This window comes from Coturnix japonica, chromosome 9 (assembly GCF_001577835.2).
Source record: "Coturnix japonica isolate 7356 chromosome 9, Coturnix japonica 2.1, whole genome shotgun sequence".
NCBI classification, from domain to species: domain Eukaryota; kingdom Metazoa; phylum Chordata; class Aves; order Galliformes; family Phasianidae; genus Coturnix; species Coturnix japonica.
In genome coordinates, this window is record NC_029524.1 from 20537969 (window position 1) to 20560709 (window position 22741).

At 52.1% G+C, this 22741-nt stretch overlaps 1 protein-coding gene across 1 annotated transcript; it reads left to right on the forward strand.

Moving 5' to 3' along the window:
• Nucleotides 1-7832: 7832 nt before the first annotated feature.
• Nucleotides 7833-10899, forward strand: LOC116653849 (protein FANTASTIC FOUR 1-like). Its single transcript, XM_032446605.1, has 4 exons — nucleotides 7833-7851; nucleotides 7914-8003; nucleotides 8520-8580; nucleotides 10707-10899. Exons 1-4 carry the CDS (start codon nucleotides 7833-7835, stop codon nucleotides 10891-10893), a joined length of 357 nt encoding a protein of 118 aa, XP_032302496.1. The 3' UTR covers nucleotides 10894-10899.
• Nucleotides 10900-22741: the final 11842 nt, after the last annotated feature.

A 22741-nucleotide genomic window follows, 5' to 3' on the forward strand; every position in this document is an offset into this window, starting at 1 on the left:
GATGTAAGTACTGCGCCATAATTAAAATGAGTCTGCCTGTACAATTAAGTGTAAATTTGAGCAGTTCAGGTCTGTTTTTGGGTTTGCAGCGGGTTGGGTGAGATTTGGATCTAGGCTTGAACTCTGATTTTCTTTTAACTGTGAAGTGCTCCAGTTTCCCACTGGTTAGTTGGGGTCCATAACCTGACCTGCTGGCCATAGCAGTGTGTGTTTACAGATGTTAAAGTCCATAACAGTGGTTACAGGAACCAAGTTGGTACTGATATTAAATTTCATAAGACACAGGAATTATTATACTTGAAAGGTAAACTTACAAATGTAAGAGCTTGAGTTTCCTGGGTTTGGCATTCATTTGAGAATTGCTTCTGTTCTGTACAGCATCACTTCAGCGCCATGCTCATATACATGCATGCACATCATTCACTGACCTGGAAGCAGCTAGTATGATTCCATAGGTTGGCTTTGCAGTTACTTCGGGAACATATTAGAAGGTGTGGAAAATGTCAGTGAAGTACTAACAGAATAGTTTTCATTGGACTTGGCTGCTTACTGGGAATGTTTAATAAGACTCCACTGCAAGGTTAGTTTCTTTCGCAGAACTGAGGATCTCAGAAAGATTAATGAATCACAGAATCATATGGGTTGGAAGGGGCCTCTTGGGGTCCTCGTGTCCAGGCTCTCTGCCAAAGCAGGTTCCCTACAGCAGTTCACACAGGCAGGCATCTGGATGGGTTTAGAATATCCCCAGTGAACAAAACTCTGTAAACTCTCTGGGCAGCTGTCTGTAATGAAGGCACAACTGTTTTGTAAGACTACACAAATGGAACCTACATCACTCAATTTTATCTTTTTCCCACTTATATTTCAAAACAATACAGTAAGTGACACTAAGTAGGCAATGAGTGATAAATAAGGAAAACTCTTCCAGACTATGTAAATGCATCTCTTTTGCTACATGTGAGAGCTGTGAAAAAACTTTAGTCCAGTAAGAACATAGAGAAAATCAGAAAAGAGGCAAACTAAGTGATGACAGAGATAATCCAGTTTATTTATTTTGAATAAAATGGTGTAAAGAAGAGTTCTCTTATTGTTTATTTTAAGTGCTTTCTAACCAAGGTATTTATCTTTTTAGGCCAGGTGTCAGTGAGCTTTCTTTAGTAATTGCTTCTTTTTACTTTTTGTCATTGAATAATAGGTTTATGATCACTGTAAATTTTCTGTTCTAAGGGTGGTCGAGCACCCACCTGCTTCTTCCTCTTTTTCACCATCATCTTATTTCACTAAAGCCTCTGATCCATTTCCATCCACTTTTCCCCAGCCTGGAAGATTCCCATTGCTTATTTGGCCACAGTGAGCCACTGTTTCTTAAAACAGCATATGTGGAACCCAAGGAAGATGCAAAAAGATTAAGTGTTCTATTGCAACTCCAGTACTTCCTATGTGAAGCGAAGTCATTGAGGTAGAAGATGAAAGTATTCTGTTTTTCCTCAGTTTTGCACTGGGGACAAGACTGTTCATCCACTAAAGCTGAAACTGGAAGTTTCAGAGCTATCACTCACAGATTCCTTTTGCTAACCTAATACATTGGTTCTTATGTTGGGCACTCTTGACCTTTCAAATTTAGGGATACATCCCCAGCATTCAATCATACAACAAGCAAGGATACATACAGCAATTACACACTATCCCACAAATAAATTCTTCAACCATTTGAATCTGGGAAGCCAGGAAGTCATTTTGCTTTCAGCTTCTATCACCTGGCTTTACTTTACCCAGTGTTTCAGTTGGGTGCCATGTATGCAACTGTTTCTATTCTATTGCTGTGATTTATGTAAACACAACCACTAGTACTTGCTACTGTGTTAATTCCCCCTTGTGCAGTTAACAGTGTATCTAAAGCCATTCTATTTTGCACTCCCTTAGCCACCCTGGCTGAGCTTTGGACTTCTTCAAGGGCAGTAACAGCCTCTTTCAATTCTACAGCTCCTAAAAAGGGAATTAACCACCTGATGAACGAGTGAAATCTACCAGGTGTTTCCACCGGTGAGACGAGCACTTCTCTCTTGACTTTTGAGGCTCCTTGTGCCTGTATTATCCCAATTAACCGTTAAAAAACAGTGGCAATGAAGGACTGATTGCCATCCCAGCTGAGCACAGGGCGGTGAGGGGCCGGCACTGAGGGGGCTCAGCCCTACGGGGCGGCCCGCAGCTCCTGCCAGGGGCCGTGACCTTCAGCTGACCCCGGCCCTGACCTTCAGCTGACCCCGGCCCTGACCTTCAGATGACCCCGGCCGTGCCGCCCTTCAGCTGAAAAGGGCGGGAACGCTGAGGTGAGAAAAAAAGGGCGGGAAGAGTAAAAGGCGGGAAGAGTGAAGCGGCGTTCTGAGCTCCTATTGGCTGGCTGGGCGTCAGGAAAGCCTATATAAGGCGCATGGGCGGGAAGGTGAGCTTCAGGTATTTACCTCAGAGCGTGAGAAGAAGCGGAGCGCGGCAACGGAACGGCAGCGGGCGGACTGCAAGCGGCCTTCGGGAACGAGGTGCGGGGCGGACGGGCCGGGGTGTGCCGGGAATGAGGGGCGGGCGGAGGCGGTGGACGCCGTGCACGATGTGCTTGCAGTGAAGGATGCCTGAGGAGTCAAATGGGGGCTGGCCGGAGCGGGCTGTGCGGGGCGCAGGGGGCAGGCCAACCGGCCGGCTCGAGCGTAGCCTCCGACGGCGTGAGGGGCGGGGGGAAGCCGGCTGGAGAGCGGCATCCGACGGCGAAGAGGGAGCGGGGGGGGGGGCGGCCGGAGCGCTGGCCTTGGGGCGCGTGATGGGGTGGGGGGAGAAGAGGCCGGCCGAGTGCGGCTTCCAATGGGGGGGGGGGGAGCGGGCCGGAGCGCGGCTTCCGACGGCGTGAGGGGCGAAGGGCGGGGGGGGGGCGGCCGGAGCGCGGCCTCGATCGGCGTGAGGTGCGAACGGGGGGAGGGTGGGGCAGAGTGCGGCCTTCGACGGCGAGAGGTTGAGGGGAGGGCCGGCAGGTGCGCGGCTTCCGACGGCGTGAGGGGCGGGGGCGGGCCGGACCGCAGCCTCCGACGGCGAGAGGTTGGGGGGGAGGCCGGTCGGAGTGCGGCTTCCGACGGCGAGAGGGGCGGGGAGGGGGGGGCCGGCCGGAGCGTGGCCACGGACGGCATGAGAGGCGAAGGGTGGGGGGAGGCGGCCTGAGCGCGGCCTCCGACTGAGTAAGAGACAGGGGTGGGCCGGACCTCAGCCTCCAACGGCGAGAGGGGGCCGGTCGAAGCGCGGCCTCCGAAGGCGTAAGTGGCAGGTTGGTAGTAGGGGTTGGGGGGGGAGTCGGCCGGAGCTAGGAGCAACAATAAAGCACTTTTACTTGTGTCTGTTGTGATGTCATTTAGGGGTTTTATATGTGTTTATCATTTGAGGAGGGTGGGATTGGGATGAAAGATAAGAGTGGCAAAGCGGTTGTCATTGTTAAAGTGTTTATAAAGATGAATGTGATGGAGAAGCTATTATTAGAAGAAAAGGTAGGTTAGTCTGAGAAAAAAAAAAAGTAAAACACCGTTTCCTACCTAATGACAACATGTGGCCTTGGATACTAGGTGTTGTGAGATACTCTCATAAAATAAGATGCTGAGCTTCAGCTGGGTGGCTGTGCCATGCTTTACACTTCAGAAGGTGATGAGGGTGCCTGGTGCTCTCAGTAGATAGTGTTGAAATTAAATGGGATGGAAGTAAAATGGGGTGGAATGGTGTCATGCCTTGTAATTCAGGTTCTGCTGCCGGAGAAAGAAGACACGGTGTCGGGAACTGAGAGGCAGAAGAGAGGAAGAAGAGGACACGTGGAAGCCTGCCAAAGCCGGGGGGAAAGAGAAAGGCATTCTGGGCAAAGCACCTCCCTGTTAGCAGGGGGCATAGTCACATTTGAATTGAACGTTGCCAGTGCCTTGGGTGACNTTGGGTGTCACAAACGTCGGTTCCTGTGGCCCCCTAAGCGGGCCCATCCCCCCCCCGTAACCTGTATACCAGAGGCTGGGGAATGCTGCACCAGCGTTTGCAGCGTTTGCATCGCCCGCTTTATCATTCAGCTCGGTGCGGATCACCTTTCCATCTTCACGGATGACCCGCCCTGCCCCGTCAGAGGTGCAGTTGAGGTTCTGCTTTTTGTGGGTGAACCTCCTCTCGCGGTCGAGTTTGGTTCCCTTTGCTTAAGATGTGGTGATTGTGATTTGTGCTGCCGGCCCCCTGGACTCAGGCCGTTGTTGGAGCTGCGTGGCCTCCGCGGGCTTCTTGATTTTTGACTGTGAGTGTGGCACCTCGTAGGCAGGCTGGCGTGTCCCCCTGGCTTTGGTGAGCTCGCTTTCTGAGAGACCCCCTGTACTCAGGCGGGAATGCGGCCCCGGCCTTTCAGAGGCACGGGGCTGCGAGATGTGGGGTTGGGCTTGTGCCCTCCCTGGAATAATTGAGTCTAGAATCCTGATTCCCCGGCCTTTGGCCTTGTCCCCGTACCTTGCCTGGGGCCTGAGGTTGCCTGCCGCTGGGGGGAAAACGGGCTCTGTGGCTCCAGGGTGTGCGCTTGCCTTTGGCACTTGCTTTTTGTGGCCAGCTTTATTGCCCAGTCTGCCCGCCTCCGTGTCCCCTTCTTGATGCAGCGCCGCTGAGCCTATCGCAGCGCTGCCGTGATGTGTGAGAATGAAGCTCTAAGTAGTTTTGGCAGGAACGGGCAAGTGGGGAGGGCCAAGCACAGGGACTTGCCCCTTGTGGCAGTCTTGGTGCCCTTCCATTTGGTTATGTAGGGTCTACCCTGCTTCCTTCAGGTGGAGGGTTGCGCTTTGGGTATATCTAATGTTTGTCGTCGTGCCTCCGATCCAGGATTTCTGCTCCCGCGAGAAGAAAGAGACCGGTGCGAAAGAGGCAGGAAGAAGAGAGGAACAAGGAAGAAGACGAGAAGAAGAGGAGGAAGAAGAGGAGGAAGAAAGAAAAAAAAGGGAAGAAGAAGAGGAGAGCCTGCCAAGCGTGGCGGGGAAAGAGAAAGCCGAATTCTGGGCAAAGCACCTCCCTGTTAGCAGGGGGCATAGTTCACATTTGAATGAACGTTGGTGCCAGTGCCTGGGTGACCAGGCCGGTTCTTGCTGGGCGAAAGCTCCCTAAGCAGGTTTGGTCTTGATGTAGTTTGATTCTAAATTTACCTTGTTGCTCCTATGGCTGCCTGGGGAGCGTGGCCCCCTGTAAGGAGGGCGAGAGCCACCTCTCCGCACCTGAGTGGGAAACGGAGCCTGCCGGACCCCAAGGCCACCCTGTAATCAGGGTAAGCGCCTTTTCCTGCCCCTTCTCCCCCGGCCCGCAGTTGCCGCTTGCCTGCTGTGCCTGACAGTGTCTGCCAGCCCTGTACTCGGGGTAGTGCGCGGCATTTGGCTTGTCCTTACTGAGAAGCTCCTTGGCCATCGTTGAGTCATGTGCCTCCTGTGCAGCCCTGGAACAGGTCACAGCTTTTGTGTGTTGCTCGTGTGGTGTGGTTTATCCTAACTTAAGACATACAATCGAATAATAGATCCTTCCCTCTGAACAGTTGCATCTGTTGTGTGTGTGTCCCCTTCCCTGTTTGTGTTGTGGATGTGAGTGACGAGTGTCTTTCCTTTTAGCCCCACAGAAATGGCTGCAGCTTAGCTTGACTTCCCCAGACTGAATGAGGACTTGGTTGCATGCCTTTATGGGAGTGGAGGGGGTCTTGCCCCCATCTTAGTCCCACGAGCGCTGCAATTGTCCCGTCTGCCTGTCTCCTTTTTTCTTAGTTGAGATCTGAGCCACGTGCTAGCTCCGTGGCCGAGGCCGCCCTGTAAGCCAGGTTTGGCCTGTCCTTAGCCCGGCCGCCTTTCTGCTCGGCACTGACGCCCCCTACTCGGGGTGCGTGTCACAAACTGTGTTGCCCTGGTCCCCCCAAGCGGCCCGCCCCCCCCTGTAACCAGGGCTGGGGAGGCTGCAGCGTTGCAGCCGCCTCTTTAGTCATCCAGCTGGTGGGGATGACCCCTCCTGTCCCGTCATAGGTGTGCAGGTGAGGTTCTGCTTTTGTTGTGGTGAGACCTCCCTGCTCGCGAGGCGAGTTTTGTTCCCTTGTGGTGCTAAACGACTTAGGTGATTTTGCTGATTTGTGCTGCCGGCTGGCCCCCTGATAAGACTCAGCGTTGGTGGAGCTGCCGTCGCTCGCAGGGCTTCGTTGAATCTTGATGACTGTGAGGCTGTGGCGCACCTTCCGTAGGCAGGCTGTGCATGCCGTCGCCCCTGCGCTTGGTGAGCTGCTTTCTTGAGAGACCCCTTCTCAGCGCGAATCTGCGCGGCGTCAGAGGCGGCCCGGCTGCGAGATGGGGTTGGGCTTTGTGCCCTCACCTGGTAAAATGAGTCTTAGCAATCCTGATTCCCCGGCCTTTGGCGCTTGTCGCCCCGCTGACCTGGCTGCTGAGTCGTTTTCCTGCCGGCTGGGGAAAACCGGCTCTGTGCTCCAGGTTGTTGTCGGCTTGCCTTTGCCACTGCCTTTTGTTGTGCCCAGCTTTAATATTGCCCAGTCGCCGCCTCCGTGATCACCCTTGGCAGCGCCGGGCATGGAGCCTCGCAGCGCGCCAGTGAGGTGAGAAAAGAGCTCCTAAGTAGTATTTGGCCAAGCAACGAGTGGGAGGGGGCAATGCACAGACTTGCCCTTAGGCTGGCGTCTTGTGCCGCGTTCCTTTGGATGTTGATTACCCTGCTTCCTTCAGGCTGGGATGGCTTGCTGCTTCTTGGGTCTAATGGGCCTGTCGTGCCCTCGGATTTCAGGACTTCTCTTGCCGGGAGAAAAAGACGCGGTGCGAAGAGGGAGTAAGAGAGAGAGAGGAGGAGAAGAGAGGAAGAAGAGAGGAAGAAGAGAGGAAGAGAGGAGGAAGAGAGGAGGAAGAAGAGGAAGAAGAGGAAGCAGAAGCCTGCCAATGCGGGGGGGAAAGAGAAAGGCATTCTGGCAAAGCACCTCCCTGTTAGCAGGCAAGCACATTAATTGAACGTTGCCGGCGGCCTTGGGTGACCAGGGCTGGCTTTGCTGGGCGAACCTCCCTGTAGCAGGTTTGGCGCTTTGATGTAGTTGAGTCTTTTACCTTGTTGCTCCTATGGATGCTGGGGAGCGTGCGCCCCTGTAAGGAGGGCCGAAGCACCTCTCCGCACCTGAGTGTAAACGGAGCCTGCCGACCCAAGGCCCCCACCCTGTAATTCAGAGGTAAGCGCCTTTTCCCTGCCCCCTTCTCCCCTGCCCCGCAGTGCCGTTGACCTGCTGGTGGCCTGACAGTGTGCCAGCCCTGTACTCGGCGTGTGGCTGCCGGCATTTGCCTTTGTCCTTACTTGAAGAAGCTCCTTGGACTGTTGAGGTCTGTGCTCCGTGGCAGGCCTGAACAGGTCACAGGCTTTTGTGTGTTGCTCGTGTTGTGTGTTTATTCCTAGCTTGCTGCACATCGCGGTTGCCTATCCTTTCTGGAAAGTATAGACAATCGTGTGTGTGTGTCCCCCTTCCCTGTGCTGTTGTGGAGTGATGTAGCGAGTAGTGCTTTCCTTTTAGGCCCCACAGGAAATGCTGCAGCTTGCTTGACTTCCCAGATGTGAAGGAGGACTTGGTTGCATGCCTTATAGGGGAGGGGAGGGGGTCTTGCCCCCCATCTTAGTCCCACGAGCCTGCAATTGATCCCGTCTGCGCTCTCCTTTTTCTTAGTTGAGATACTGAAAACCAGACCTGCTTAGCTCCAGTGAGCCGAAGGCGCCCAATGTAAGCCAGGCAGTTTTAGGCCTGTCCATTCACCCGGCCGCCTTGATGTGCTGGCGGCATGACGCCCCCTACCCGGAGTGCGTGTCTACAAACTGTGTGCCCTGAATCCCCCAAGCGCCCGCCCCCCCCGTATAACCAGGGCTGCGGGAGCTGCAAGCGTGCAGCCGACAGCTGCTCTTAGTCATCCAGCTGGTGGGGATGACCCTCACCTTCCCGCAGAGGGTGCCAGGTTGAGGTTCTGCTTTTGTGTAGGTGACCTCCCTGCTCGGCGGGTCGCAGTGTTATTCCTTTGGTGCTAAGATGTGGTGATTTGGTTGAGTTGTGCTGCGGCGGGCCCGCCTGTAGCTCAGGCAGTTCGGTGGAGCTGCCCTGCTCCGCGGGGGAGCATTCTTGATATTGATGATGTGAAGTGTGCCGCACCGTCTGTAGGCAGGGCTGTGCGTGCCCCCTGTGCTTGGTGAAGCATGGCTTTCTGAGAGACCCCTGTACTCAGCGCGGGAATGCGCCCGGCCTTTCAAGGCACGGCGGGCTGCAATGTGGAATTTGGCCTTGTGCAACACTCCCTGGAATAATATGAGTCGTAGAAATTCCTTATTCAACCCGGCCTTGGCCTTGTCACCACCGGCTGGCTGGCGGCTGAAGTTGTCCTGCCGCTTGGGCAGAAACCGGGCTCTGTGCTCCAGGGATGTTGTCCGGCTTGCCTTTTCTGGCCACTGCTTTTGTGTGCCCAGCTTTATCTTGCCAGTCTGCCCGCCCTCCGTGATCCCCTGCAGCGCCCGGCTGAGCCTTCGCAGCGCGCCAGTGAGGTGAGAAATGAAGCTCTAAGTAGTTTTGGCAGGAACGGAGTGGGAGAGACGGGAGGCATGCACAGACTTGCCCCTTGGATCGCTGGCAGTCATTGTGCCGCGTTTCCTTTGTATGTGGGTTTCCCCGCTCCTTCAGGTGGTGGGTTTGCTGCTCTTGGGTCTAATGGGTCGTGCCCGTATTTAGACATCTGCTGCCGAGAAAAGAAAGACCGGTCAAGAGGAGAAGAAGAGAGAAGAAGAGAGGAAGAAGAAGGAAGAAGAGGAGAAGAAGCAGAGAGAAGAGGAGGAAGAGAGAGGAAAGAAGAGGGGAAGAAGACCTGCCAAGCGGGGGAAAGAGAAAGGCATTCTGGGCAAAGCACCTCCCTGTTAGCAGGGGCATAGTCACATTTGAATTGAACGTTGCCAGCGCCTTGGGTGACCAGGCCGGCTTTTTTGCTGGGCGACCTCCTGTAAGGCAGGTTTGGGTCTTGATGTAGTTGATTCTTTTACCTTGTTGCTCCTATGGCTGCCTGGGGACGTGTGGCCCCCTTAAAGGAGGCGAGAGCCACCTCTCCGCACCCTGATGAAACGGAGCCTGCCGGACCCCAAGGCCACCCTGTAATCAGGGTAAGCGCCTTTTCCCTGCCCCTTCTCCCCCGGCCCCGCAGTGCCGTTGCCTGCTGGTGGCTGACAGTGTGCCAGCCCTGTACTCGGGTGTTGGCGCGCATTGCCTTTGTCCTACTTGAGAAGTCCCTTGCACGTTGACGGCTCTGTGGCCTCCGTGCCAGCCTTGAACAGGTTCACAGGCTTTTGTGATGCTTGCTCGTGGTGTGTTTATTCCTAGCGTTGCTGCACTGCAGTTGTCCTTCCCTTCTGGAAAGTATGCATCTGTTGTGTGGGTCCCCCTTCCCTGTTTGTGTTTGGAGTGAGTGAGCGAGTTGTGCTTTCGCTTTAGGGCCCCCACAGAAATGGCTTGCAGCTTACTTTGACTTCCCAGAGGTGGAATGGAGACTTGGTTGCATGCCGTTTAGGAGGGGAGGGGGTCTTGCCCCCATCTTAGTCCACGAGCGCTTGCATCGGTCCCGTCTGCCGTCTCCTTTTTCTTAGTTGAGATCGGCTTCACGTAGACTAGCTCCGTGCCTGAGGCCGAGCCCTGTCTACCAGGGTTGGCTCCTGTCCTTTGCCCGGCCGCCTGTTCTGTGCTGCATGACGGCCCCTCACTCGGGTGCGTCACAAGCTGTGTTGCCCTGTAGTCCCCCAAGACGCGCACCGCCCCCCTGTAAACAGAGCTGGAGGACGCGCAGCGGTTTGCCAAGCCTCGGCGTCCATAAGCGCCTATCATCAGCTGTGGATGACCCTCCATGTACAATAGAACCAGGGTGCAGGTTGGTCTGCTTTTGTGTAGGGTGACCTCCCTGCCTCGGCGGGTCGAGGTTTTGTTCCCTGTGTGCTAAAGAGTGTGGTGATTTGCTGATGCTGTGCTTGCTCGGGCGGGCCCGCCTGTATCTCAAGGCTGTTGGTGGGAGCTGCGTGCTCCGGCGTGCTTCATTGATTGATGATGTGAAGGTGTGGGCACCGTCCTGTGCAGGCTGTGCGCTGCCACCCCTGGACTTTGTAGAGCGGCTTTCTGAGCAGACCCCCTGTACTCAGCGCGGAATGCGCCCCGGCCTTTCAGGGCACGGGCTGCGACGATGTGCGGTTGGGCTTGTGCCACCTCCTCGGACATGGATAATATAGAGTCCTAGAATCCTGATTCCCCGGCCTTTGGCCTTGTCACCCGCTGCCTGGCGGCTGAGCAGTTGTTCCTGCCAGTGCATGGGGGGAAAACCGGGCTCTGTGGCTCCAGGAGGTGTGTGTCGGCTTGCTTTGCCACTTTTTGTTGCCCCAGCTTTATTTTGCCCAGTCTGCCCGCCTCCGTGCATCCCCTGCACGCGGCTGGAAGCCCTTGCGCAGCGCCCAGTAGTGAGAAGAAGCTCTAAGTAGTTTTGGCAGGAACGAGTGGGGAGGGGGCGCCAATGCACAGACTGCCCCTTGCTGGCGCAGTTCTTGTGCCCGTTCCTTTCGAAATTATGCTTGGGTTACCTGCTTCCTCAGGTGGAGGCTTGCGACTTCTTGGTCTAATGTGTTCGTTTGCCCTGCGTATTCAGGATCTGCTGCCGGAGAAAGAAGACGCGGTGCGAAGAGGAGGAAAGAAGAGGAGGAAAGAAGAGGGAAGAAGAGGAGGAAGAAGAGGAGGAAGAAGAGGAGGAAGAAGAGGAGGAAGAGCCTGCCAACAGCGGGGGGGAAAGAGAAAGCATTCTGGGCAAAGCACCCTCCCTGTTAGCAGGGGCATAGTGCACATTTGAAGTTGAACTGCCAGTTGCCCTCTGGGGACCAGGCCGGCTTTTTGATGGGCGACACTCCTGTAAGCAGAAGTTTGGTCTGTGGATGTAGTTGATCTCTTTACCTTGTTGCTCCATATGCGTGCACTGGGGAGCTTGGGCCCCTGTAAAGGAGGGCGAGAGGCCACCTCATCCGCACCTGATGGGAAACGAGCCTGCCGGACCCCAAGGCCACCCTGTATCAGGGTAAGCGCCTTCTTCCCTGCCCGTCTCCCCGGCCCCGCAGTGCCGTTGCTGCTGGTGGCCTAGAACAGATGTGCCAAGCCCTAGTACTTCGGTGTTATGTGGCGCCGGCATTTGCCCTTTGTCCGACTTGAGAAGTCCCTTGCACGTTGAGGTCTGTGGCCTCCGTAGCAGCCCTGGAACGTCACAGGGCTTATTGCATTGTTTGCTCGTGGTTGTGGCGTTTATTCCTAGCGTTGCTTCGCACTGCGATTGTCATTCCCTTCTGGAAAGTTCGCATCTTGCGATCGGCCCAAAAGCCCTGTGTGTGACTGTCCCCCTTCACACATGATTTGTGTGTGGAGTGAACAGTGTGAGCGAGTGAGCTTTCCTTTAGGCCCCCACAAAAATGGCTGCAGCTTAGCTTGGTGACGTTCCCAGGGGGGAATGGAGGACTTGATGCTGCCTTTAGGGGAGCGGGAGGGGGTACTTGCCCCCCGATCTTAGCTCCCAACGAGCGCATGCAATATGTCACCGTCTGCCTGTCCCTTTTTTTCTATAGTGAGATCGGAGCCACGTGCTAGCTCCCGTGCCCGACGGCCGCCCTGTAGCCAGGTTTGGGCCTGTCCTTGCCCACACCAAAACCCAAACCACCAACCCCACACCACAAAACCCCAACACAACCAGCGGCGCCGTTCTGCTGGCGGCATGACGGCCCTACTCAGGGTGCTGTCACAAACTGTGTTGCCCTGAGTCCCCCAAGCGGCCCGCCCCCCGCTGTAAGCAGGTCTGGGGAGACTGCAGTACTGCAGCCGGCTGCTCTAGTCATCCAAGCTGGTGGGGGATGACCCCCTCCCATGTCCTACCAGCTCAAGGTGTAGGTTGACGGTTCTGCTTTTGTGTAGGGTGACCTCCCTTGCTCGGGCTGTCGAGGTCTTCACCTGTTGGTGCTAAAGATGTGGTGATGTTGTGATGTTGTGCGCCGGGCTGGTCCGCCTGTAGCTCAGCGTTGGTGGGAGCTGCGTGCTCCGCGGGGCTTCTTTGATTTGATGATGGGTGAGGTGTGGGGCACCGTCCTGTAGGCAGGGCTGTGCGTGCCCCTGTGCTTGGTGACTGCTTTCTGAGAGACCCTGCCTCTACTCCAGCGGGGAATGCCGGCGCCCGGCCTTTTCAAGCGCACGGGGCTGGAGACTGTGGCAGGTTGGGCTTGCTGCCCTTCCCGGAATAATTGAGTCTAGAATTCCTGATTCCCCGCCTTGGCCTTGTCGCCCGCTGCCTGCAGGCCTTGAGTGATTACGCTTCTCGACCGACTTGGGGGAAAACCGGGCTCTGTGGCTCCAGGGGTGTTGTCGGCTTGCCTTTGGCCACTGCTTTTTGTGTGCCCAGCTTTATTTGCCCAGTCTGCCCGCCTCCGTGATCCCCTGCAGTGCTGGAGCCTCGCAGCCGCGCCAGTGAGGTGAGAAATGAAGCTCTAAGTAGTTTGGCAAGGAACGGAGTGGGGAGGGGGCAAGGCACAGACTTGCCCCTTGGCTGGGCAGTCTTGTGGCTTCCTTGGATAATGTTGGTACCCTGCTTCGCTCCAGGGTGAGCTTGTGCTTGCTTGGGGTGCTAATGGGTCTGTGCCTCGTATTTCAGGATCTGCGGCGGAGAAGAAAGCGCGGTGCGAAGAGGAGAAGAGAGGAGAAGAAGAGAGGCAGGAGAAGAGGAGAAGAAGAGGAGAAGAAGAGAGGAAGAAGAGGAGAAGAAGAGGAGAGAAGCCTTGCCAAAGCGGGGGAAAGAGAAAGGCATTTGGGCGAAAGCACTCCCTAGTTAGCAGGCGGATAGTCACATTTGAATGAACGTTGCCAGTGCCTTGGGTGACCAGCCGGCTTTTTGCTGGGCGACCTCCCTGTAAGCAGGGGTTTGGGTCTTTGATGTAGTTGATCTTTTACCTTGTTGCTCCTATGGCTGCTGAGCGTGGCCCCCTGTAAAGGAGGGCGAGAGCCACTCTCCGCACCTGAGTGAAACGGAGCCTGCCGGCACCCCAAGGCACCTGTAATCAGGGTACAGCGCCTTTTCCCTGCCCTTCTCCCCCGCCCCGCAGTGCCGGTTGCCTGCGTGGTGCCTGACAGTGTCCAGCCCTGTACTCGGGTGTGGTGGGGGCCCGGCGGGGCCCCATTTTTGGGGGGGGGCCTTATTGTTTTTTTTCACTTAACTTGAGACTTCCTTGCACGTTGAGGTTCTAACATGGTGGCCTCGTGCAGCCCTGAATCAGGTCACAGCTTTGTGTGTTGCTCGTGGTTGTGGTTTATTCCTAGGCTATTGGCGCACTAGCGTGTCCTTCCATTCTGAAAGTTGCATCTGTGTGTGTGTGTCCCCCTTCCCTGTTTGTTGTGAGGTGACAAGGTGAGCGATGTGCTTTCCTTTTAGGCCCCACAGAAATGGCTGCGCTAGCTTTGACTTCCCAGAGTGACATGTAGGACTTGGTGCTGCCTTTAGGGAGGAGGGCCGGTTCCTTCGCCCCCCATCCTTAGTCCACGGCGCCTGCAATTTGTCCCGCGCCTGTCTCCTTTTTCTTAGTGAGGATCTGAGCACCCGTGCTGCTCTAGTGGCCGGGCGCCCTGTATCCCAGGAGTTGGGCCTGTCCTTGCCCGGCCGCGACTGTTCTCGCTGGCCGCGCTATGACGGCGCCCCCTCGTCGGGGTGTCTACAACAATGTGGTGCCCTGACGTCCCCAGCGGCCGCCCCCCCTGTAACCAGTCGGCTGGGGAGGCACTTGTCAGACGTTGCACGCGGTCTTGCTTTCACAGCTCGTTGGAATGACCCCGTCCTCGTCCCCGTCCAGAGGGTGCAGCGTTGAGGTTCTGACTATTGTGTTCTAGCGGGACACCTCCTGACTCGGCGGTCGGAGGTTTGTTCCCCTTGTGGTGTGCTAAATGATGTGGTATTCGTATGTGAATCTGCTTGCTGATGCCGGGCGGGCCCGCCTGTAGCTCAGGCGTTAGGTGGGAGCGCGTTGCTCGCGGGGCCTTCTTGATTTGATGATGGTGATCGTTGTGGGCCCGTCCCTCTTAGCCCAGGCGGCGGGGGGTCTTACTTATTCTTTTTTTATGTGTCTGCCGGTTTTCCATCCTGGCCCCCCTACTTGGGCTTTCTATGGTAGAGCTGCTTTCTAGATGACCCCTGTACTCAGGCGGGAATGCCGGCCCCGGCCTTCAGAGGCACGGGCTGCCGAGATGATGGGGTTGGGCTTGTGCCCTCCCTGGAATAATTGAGTCTAGAATCCTGATTCCCCGGCCTTTGGCCTTGTCGCCCCGCTGCCTGGCGGCTGAGTGTTGTTCCTGCCGCTGGGGGGAAAACCGGGACTCTGTGCTCCAGAGGGTGTTGTGTCGGCCTTTGCCATGTCCACGCTGTTTTGTGTGCCCCAGCTTTATGCTTGCCCAGTCTTGCCCGCCTCCTTGATCCGCCTGCAGCGCGCGCTGAGCCTTCACAGCGCGCCAGTGAGGTGAGAAAGAAAGCTCTAGCTCTAAGTAGTTTTGGCAGGAACGGAGTGGGGAGGGGGGCAATGCACAGACTTGCCCCTTGGCTGGGCAGTCTTGTGCCGCGTTCCTTTGGTATGTTGGGTTTCCCTGCTTCCTTCAGGTGGCGGGTTTGCTGCTGCTTGGGTCTAATGGTGTCGTGCCTCGTATTTCAGGATCTGCTGCCGGAGAAAGAAGATGTGATGTGGAGAACTGGGAGACAGGAGCTATGAAGGCGACACGGAAGCCTGCTGATGCAGCGATAAAGAGAGGCTCTCTGGACAAAGGACATCCCTGTTAGCTGGGGCATAGTCACATTAGACTTGAGTGTTGCCAATGTCACATTGCATGGGGAGTTTTAGGCTTCCTGCAATGCCTTGTTACTTTCTGTTAATGCTGCTCTTTTGCATCCTTTGGCACTACGTTGTATTTATACTCTTGATCAACCAACCTTACAGCACTGCATTTATACTTCTTTAGCGGGTAACAGCAGGAGTTGATAGTTTGTTGTGTCTCACTGGGAGTTCTTAAAATATAATCAAAGGCATTAATCGGTTGAGTTTCTGGAAAACTGAATTGCAGGTTAAACATCAAGCACAGGCTGTCCTTTCCTATTTCTTTATGGAATTGGCTTTTGAAAGGCTGAAGGCTGCTGCAGAGATAACAAGGTCTGGAGAATTTGCAGCATTTGCTACCAACTGTGAGGACAATTCCCAGCCAAAACAACGGGCTGCGGGGTGGCCTGGGGCATCAGCCAGGGACTGCAGCATGAGTGGGAGCAGTGAGTGTGCCTGCCGCCCTGAGCACATCCCACAAGTGTGATGTTCTGCTTTCACTCAGTGAGATATCCTGCAGGGAATGCCATGTTAAGATTACAATAAACAAACTAACTGAAAAAAATGGCTTCTGCTTTGTTTTGACCAGCTAAGTATATCCCCTTTCTATCCAGAAACAGCACATGGTAAATGTGTATTGCTCTGATAATGAAGGATGCAAGGGGCAGTGTGAGTAAAGGAAAGCATTTCTTTCGTTCAGGGGATAGTCCCAAGAAACACAAATATTACAAGCCCACGTTTTTCTGAGGAGAAGTTCTTGAGCAAACTCCCCTGCACAGTAGGGAAGGGTGGCTCCTTGTGGGTTCATTCACAATGGAGACTGAGGTTCCTGCAGTAAGGAAACCATAGGGAAGCCCGTGCCAGTCTTGCAATGTGCACAGTAATTTCCCTTGGGCCCTGTTTGATTTTTTGTTACCTAGCAGTGCAGTAAGTGCGTCTCTCACTTGAATGTCATAGTTCACTCTTGTTTTGCAGAGCGGTCTCTCTGAGTGGTACCACTTGTTCCTATTGCAGCTTGTCAGGCTGCTTGAGGTACTGCTGTGTGTTTGCCCTATGGCACTGCAGTACTCAGATGAGCTGCTGCCTGAGTTTAGTGCAGCTTTTTGAGACACGGACCCAACTTGCCTGATTTTTTTTTTTAATTTATTATTTTTTTGTTTCCAGTGTAGTATAAAGCACTTTTTTTACATTTTGTTTCTATGTCCCATTTTACAGATTTCAGCTGTTTCCGTTCACAGTTTGTAATTGGATCAGTTTCTTCTGTATTTTATTTGAACTTCTTTTACAACGATTTCAGGTAAGTATGTTGCTGTATATGCTTATGAGTCAGCGAGGTAGAGCTGTGTGTAAGGTAAAAGTTGGGTGTGTACCTACACGCTCTGCTTTTATTTCTGTTTATTTAAACTCCCCCTGGTGCTCAGTGGAGAATCCCAATGGAGCTCAGGTGAGTAGACACGCTGTGTGCTGCTGCTGACGTTGGCTGCAGTGTTCCCAATGGTGGCTTACTTACAGCCTGTGACACAGAGGTGGTGATCACAGGATTTCAGTTACGTGGAGATTAAAGGATAAACTTTGTCAGATGTTTTGCTAATAACTATTAGAACAAAACGATTTAATCTTTCGTATGATTTAACAGTGATTAGAGAATAATCCAATATACTCTAGTATCAGTCTTTGCTGTACCCATTAACGTTTGGAACATTTTTGTATGTACTTAACTAAGAAAATAGGGTATTTCTGGAACTGCTTTTGTAGTGATGTAGCTTGCAGGTAAATGCTGCCATACAGATAAAGCAGCGGATATATAATGATAATACCCTGATAGAGCCATAATAATAGTTCTTCAAGGTGATGTCTGCTTTATGTCTCCTACAAAGAAGAAATGCGGTGGGAGTATAGGCCAGTTAATTACATGAAGGGAAGTTTTCTCAGCTGTGCTGTCCTGGTGCTGACTCTAGAAGTAATCACGCTGTGCAGCACAGCAGCAGGAGTTTGGGAGAGTTGAGAATGTCAGCTGTGCCTCCTGAGATGAAACAGGTACATCTGAATGTCATTATTTCAGCCGTCAGAAGAGAAGGAGGGCATGCTGGCGAGGGTGGGAGCTGGGCCCTGAGCTGCGTCAGGCTGTGCTGCAAGATAACATCTGTCTCTGAATGCAATTTGCTTACATCTCCGTTTTTGGGAGGAGGTTACCAGGAGTACATGGAGGGAATGTACATCTAAGAAGCCTTCCCTTTTAAGTTCTGTCTGCTGAGTAAAGCCTTTAGAGTAGGACAGGCTAGCAAGGCAGTGTTGCAGCATGTATGTTTTAGTGCTTCTGGGTCCAGTCCAGCTGTGCTGGGGCAGGCAGGTAGGCTGAGATGTAAATTGGAGGGTAGGGAAACTGTTAAGTAGTGATTACCCTCAGGGAAAGGGAGTAGGCATTTCCCTATTGAAAACTGTTTTGCATGTAGTTTCAATGTAAAAGTGGCAGCTTTGTCTTAATTATTGTCTTCCAGTGTGTGAATGTGTTGCTGTCCCTTGCCAGTTCATACTGTAAGTGGTGTGTACTGTCTGCACTGCAAGCAGAAAGCCAGTTGTTTTGAGAGGCAGTTGTTTGAGGTGCATGTTAAACCACAGGTCTGTGTGCCAGGCTGCTCTCATCATCAAGTGTTGCTCTCTTCCAGTTCCAAGCACAGCTCCTGGTCTCCTCTCCTGGAGATGAGAGTGTTTTTTTGGGGGAAGATTAAGTATGGAAAATAGGGCAGGTGGAGTGTGAAGAAAATCAGATCTGGAGGAGAGATGTATGTACTGCTGAGGAGCTGGGTCAGGTTCCCTGCATAGAAACTTTAAGAGTAAACTGGGTTTGGTCTGAGCTTCATAATCATCTCTGCCATGTCTGATGAGCCCGTGCCCTGTGTTCCTTTGGGCACTGGAGAGTAACTGCTGCTCCCAGCTGCTGCAGGTTTGTGGTGTTTGATTCTCTGGTGTGTATGCTGAAGATAACACAACAGCTTTTTATGGTTGTCCTACAGATTGCATGCAGTACAAGTAAATGGGAAACCTCCTCATCTCGATACCTGTTGCCCAAACCAGATTTAATACTGTGACTTTGCTGCTTGAAAGCCAGTCAGACAGATAATGGGACTTGGTTTTTGAGGCGAATATTTCACAAATGTCCAATGGTGTCTTTTGGCTCCTTGGAGGACGTGCACAATTGTTTGGCTGCCCCCTTAGTCTTGTACTCTCTATTCAAGTTCAGTACAGTTTTATTCACTGAACTTGCCTTTGTAAGGCTCATTCGTAGCCTTTATGCCACAAACCTCCATATGAACAGTTGTGGCAATGGAGTAGAAGTAGATGTACACGGATGAAAATGTGATGCAGTTTGGGAGGCAGATGCTGTGTATCTGCAGGTTCATGTGTCAGCTATTGGGGAGCAGGCTGTGCCTTCCAAACAATGTGAGAATGTCAAATGGCAATAGCCAGCACCTTTAGTGTTCTGCTGAATGGCATCGAGGGCAAAGAAAGATAATGTTCAAGAGATGGAAGAAATCAGAGAGTAAATAATATGGAGCCCTTCAGTTCTCCAGAACATGCCTGGCAGCGTGCAGTGTGCTGTGCACTCTGATCCACGTCCTGGAACCAAAATTCAGGATTACTGCAAAGTGGGCGTCAGTTCATCGGGGTTGAGACTGAACTGTATTAATTCCCGCATGACAGAATTTAATCCAGACACGCAAATGGCTCTTGATGTCTTAAGGAATTTTAGCATCACGTCATTAATCTATATTAGGAGTCCTGGGGTTATTGTACAGATTTGGTTAGTGCCAGGGATGAAGGGCCTTTGCCAGTGCATTTGTAAGACATTTTTTTAGGTCCATTCTAAGCTAGTTAGATTCTGTGAAGCTGGGTATGATGTCAAACCCAGCTCTGTGGGTAGTGCAGCTGTTGTGCTGAGAGGAGACAGCAAAGGCAGGAGGAGTAAAAACTGCCAGGCCATCTTCTCCTGTGAAGTGGCCGTTCCTCCTGGGCTGAAGGTTTGCACTGAGCACATGGATTGCAGCTGTGCTGAAATCCTGAGTGCCGTTAATTTCTGATGGAGATGTGTAAGGGAATACTCGGACTTGTGGCTTTTCTTATTTCATCCAGTTGAAGGTCTTTGGATTTGATAAGTTTAGGCTCTGCGTGGTTACTCTGTAGGTATTTGGATACAGTAAGTCTAGAAAGGAACCAAAGTATGCGAAGCAGCTATTAAATATTCTGTTATGACTCCAGTATATCTCACTGTGATCCTTAGAAGGAACGAAGCATGGCCCTGGGAGGATGAAGAGTAAGTTTCCATGTGCTACCTGAGAAATTGTTTTGACAGCCATTCCCACCTTAGTGCCATAAAAAAGCTTCACATGAGCTGATGATATCTGCAGGGCTGATATGATGAGCCTATGTAAATGGCGAGAGCAAACCCTGAGGTCTTCTTTAAGCTAAATTTGTATGCTTAAGATTGGAAAGGCACCATAAATACTAGTGGTACACTGAGTGTTGTGCCAGAGTTATGTAGTGGTTGTGCTTCTTTTTAAGCTGCCCAATAAAATATAGATAGAAAAAGACTGGTATGCTTAATAATTGAGCGCACCATGTCAGGCAATGTACGCTGCCAGTCTGGACTTTTTTCTGAGTGTTTTTTCCCTGCGGTTTGTGCAGCATTGTGGGCATTTCTAAGGAAAGCCTTGGATTTACCTGTACCACAAGTCAGTTCTGTGGCACTGATTTCTGACCTGCTCTCCTAGAAATCCCCTTGGATAAAACAAGTGACCAGGCACACAAGGTGGTACCCAGGGTAAAGTGCTGCCTAATCTCTACCTACAAAAATAAGCAAGAATTGTTTTAACAGCAGTCATTACTGTGGATAATAAGGAGTCTCAGCCGCATTCATTATATTCAAAATACACATGGAAGTCATTTATCAAACACAATGAACAAAACAGGAGGAAATGTGTAAATGTCAAAAAGCTGCAATATGACTTCACTGTCCTCGAACACCAACTGGGTGTAATTACACATGTTCAGACTTTTCTGTACTTACCTTCTGGTTTCATTGTGGGAGTAGTTGGGTCAGTACCGCACAGGAGGGGCCGGCAGGGCAGGGTGGGGCGGCTGCTGCCAGGGCTGAGCAGAGCGGTGGAGCTGGGCTCTCCTTTGGAGCACAGCTGCATGGCTGGGTGCTGATCAAGCACCTGCATGGCCCACCCGCTGCCAGCAATCAGCGCTGCCCAGCTCACACTCAGCTGTGCTGGACAGAGTGGTCGTTGCATCAGCTTTTCTGCCCTATCTGTCCCTTGTGTGTGGCTTAAGGAAAGATGTCTTTTCTATCAGTTACACAGAAGAACTCAACTGGAATTCCAAAAACAAAAGGAAGTTCTGAGTAGCAGCATGACCAGTATGCAAGAGTTTTACAGGAACAAAGGTTCATTTCTGTGCTCAGTATCTAGTGCCTTAATGGAATAAAACATACAAGTTAACTAGGAGATGAAGCTGGGTAACCGCAGCTGGCTGCTCCTCTAGGCACAGAGTGCAGCAGTGCTCTTTGCAAATCTTGTATGAGCTTTTTCTGCTGAAAAGATAGCTCCTGTCTGAGCAAAACAAGTCAGAAGTCTTGAAAACATACAGCCTGTCTGCTCTGTAAGACAATAGAATGAATTACATACACACTTCAAGGAGAACTGAAGGGCAAATCTAGCCATGTAACAGGAGGCAAGTAATAACTGGAAGATAAGGTAAAACTGAAGAAAGAACTGAATTAACCAGCAGTACGTTCTGCAATTACTTGCTAATGCAGAGTTGCCCTAATGTTGAGCTAGCTAGATTTTTTGTTATTCAGGTATTTAGAGTGCATTGTGATGTGTGAGGGATGCCATGCACGCAGTGTTAAAGCAGATTTCCCAGTTAATTTTCACTAGCCTGCCTCATTGAGGCTGGTGTCTGAGAAGTTAAATATGAATCCCAAAATGTCGTTCTGTTGCACGTGTGTCTGAATAGATGCAGGTGTTTGGCAGCAGGACTATGGCAGACCCCGAAGGTACAGTCACAACAAAACATCTCTTGTTGCGCCATAAGTGACGTCTCCTGCTTCCCTTTGCACCAGATGGAACAGCTGCAGCTTGTGTTGGGGCGCACTGACCAGGGTGGTCTGCTGGAGAAAGGAAGCAAAGGCTTTCCCCTTTTTCTGAGTGCTCCTAAACGTGTAGCTGTAAATGAGCAGCTGAATTCATAAAACACTTTCTCAAATATTGCTATGCATGGAAATTGAAAGGAACGGTGGGTGATGCATGACATGCAACAGTTACGTGAGTGAAACATCGATGCAGAAGTGTTTGTTTTTGCAGATGCTAAAGCCCACTGGGGTCTAGTCACCAAATCTCTGTGACTTACTTAGTTTTGGAGGTGACTGGTACAAATGTAGCCTGGCTCCCTCCAGCACCACTGATAAAGCTCCTTTTGAATGAGAAGTGGCAGAGCAAGCTGTGTGGGTGCTGCAGGAATGGCTCTGGCTGCTCCGCTGGTGGGTTTTATCACCTCTGTGTAAGAGAGCAGCTGTGAGGTAGCACTGATGTTCCTGCAGAATGAGGCCGTGGGGCACGTCTGTGGGCAGTGGCATGGCCCAAGGGGAAGGATTTCTCCAGCTCCTTCTCATCAGGTGCATCCTGTGGTTGTGCACATCTCTAGGAGGAGATTGTTCACAGCTCTGCTGCACTGAGCTCAGTGCACGAGTGGTATTGTCACACTGAAAATGTATCACTGTTCATCCCCAGTTCAATCTGAGAAACAGGGCCCTGTGGGGATTGTTAACTTCTGCTTGGTGACTTGGTGATGGTCTTTTGCTTCAGCATCACAGTTTCTTCCATTTTCTTTTTATTTTCTCTTAGGAAAAGGTAGCTGCATTGATAAGATGGATGTGAGCATTGTAATGCTAGTTTAAATGAAAATAGCCATGCTTAAGCTACTCTAGGACAGTCGTATTTATTCACATAGCACATTTGAATATTGTATTAAATAGCATTGTTTTTCAAAGGAAAAAGATTTTTATGGACTGGGGGGCATTTCCACAAAGAAGCCCTGGGCTGCACGCAAACACGCTCAGTTTTCATGTGTTTGCCACATTTCTGTGCTCAAATCAAGTTAATGGAGTGCACGTTTTTGCTTGGGGCCTTGTGCTTTTGTCTGAAAGGAGAGCCAGCCGTGTGCTGGGAGCTGTGCTCTGACTGCACCCTGAAGCCCTTGCAGCAGGTTTTCTTCTTTCTAACCAGCTGCTATTTCCTAGGCTGCCATTTCTGCTTCTAAAAAGAATCAAGTAAAATAAATGCGATAAAAGCTGATTCCTGGAATGTCAAGTCTTAATTGGCATTGCTTGGGGTGGATGATAAGAAAACAGTGCCAGTGAGTGATGAAAACCAGAGGAATTTCTGTTGAGATGAGCCGCCTGCCTGTGAGTGTCAGTCTGCAGTTAGTGCAGAGACTCTGGAAACATGCAGGAACTTTCTGGTTGCTGACAATGGCAGAACAATTTCATGAAGTTAACTTCAGTGTTCAAGAGGCCGGGCTGGTTTCCAGCAAGTGATTCTGAGCTGAGTGCTGGGCCCAGGTGCTGTGAGATTTGTGTCTCCTCTGAAAAAGCCCAACCTGCTGCAGTTCAGCAGCTGTTACTGAGCTGGGTGCAGGGGTTTGGGGCAGTGTTTGGTGTCACAGTTTAAAACTGAAATGATCAATGAAATGGAATTGTTAATATGCCCAGATCCTGTGCTGAACTCAGAATCCTTTTGCTCTGCCA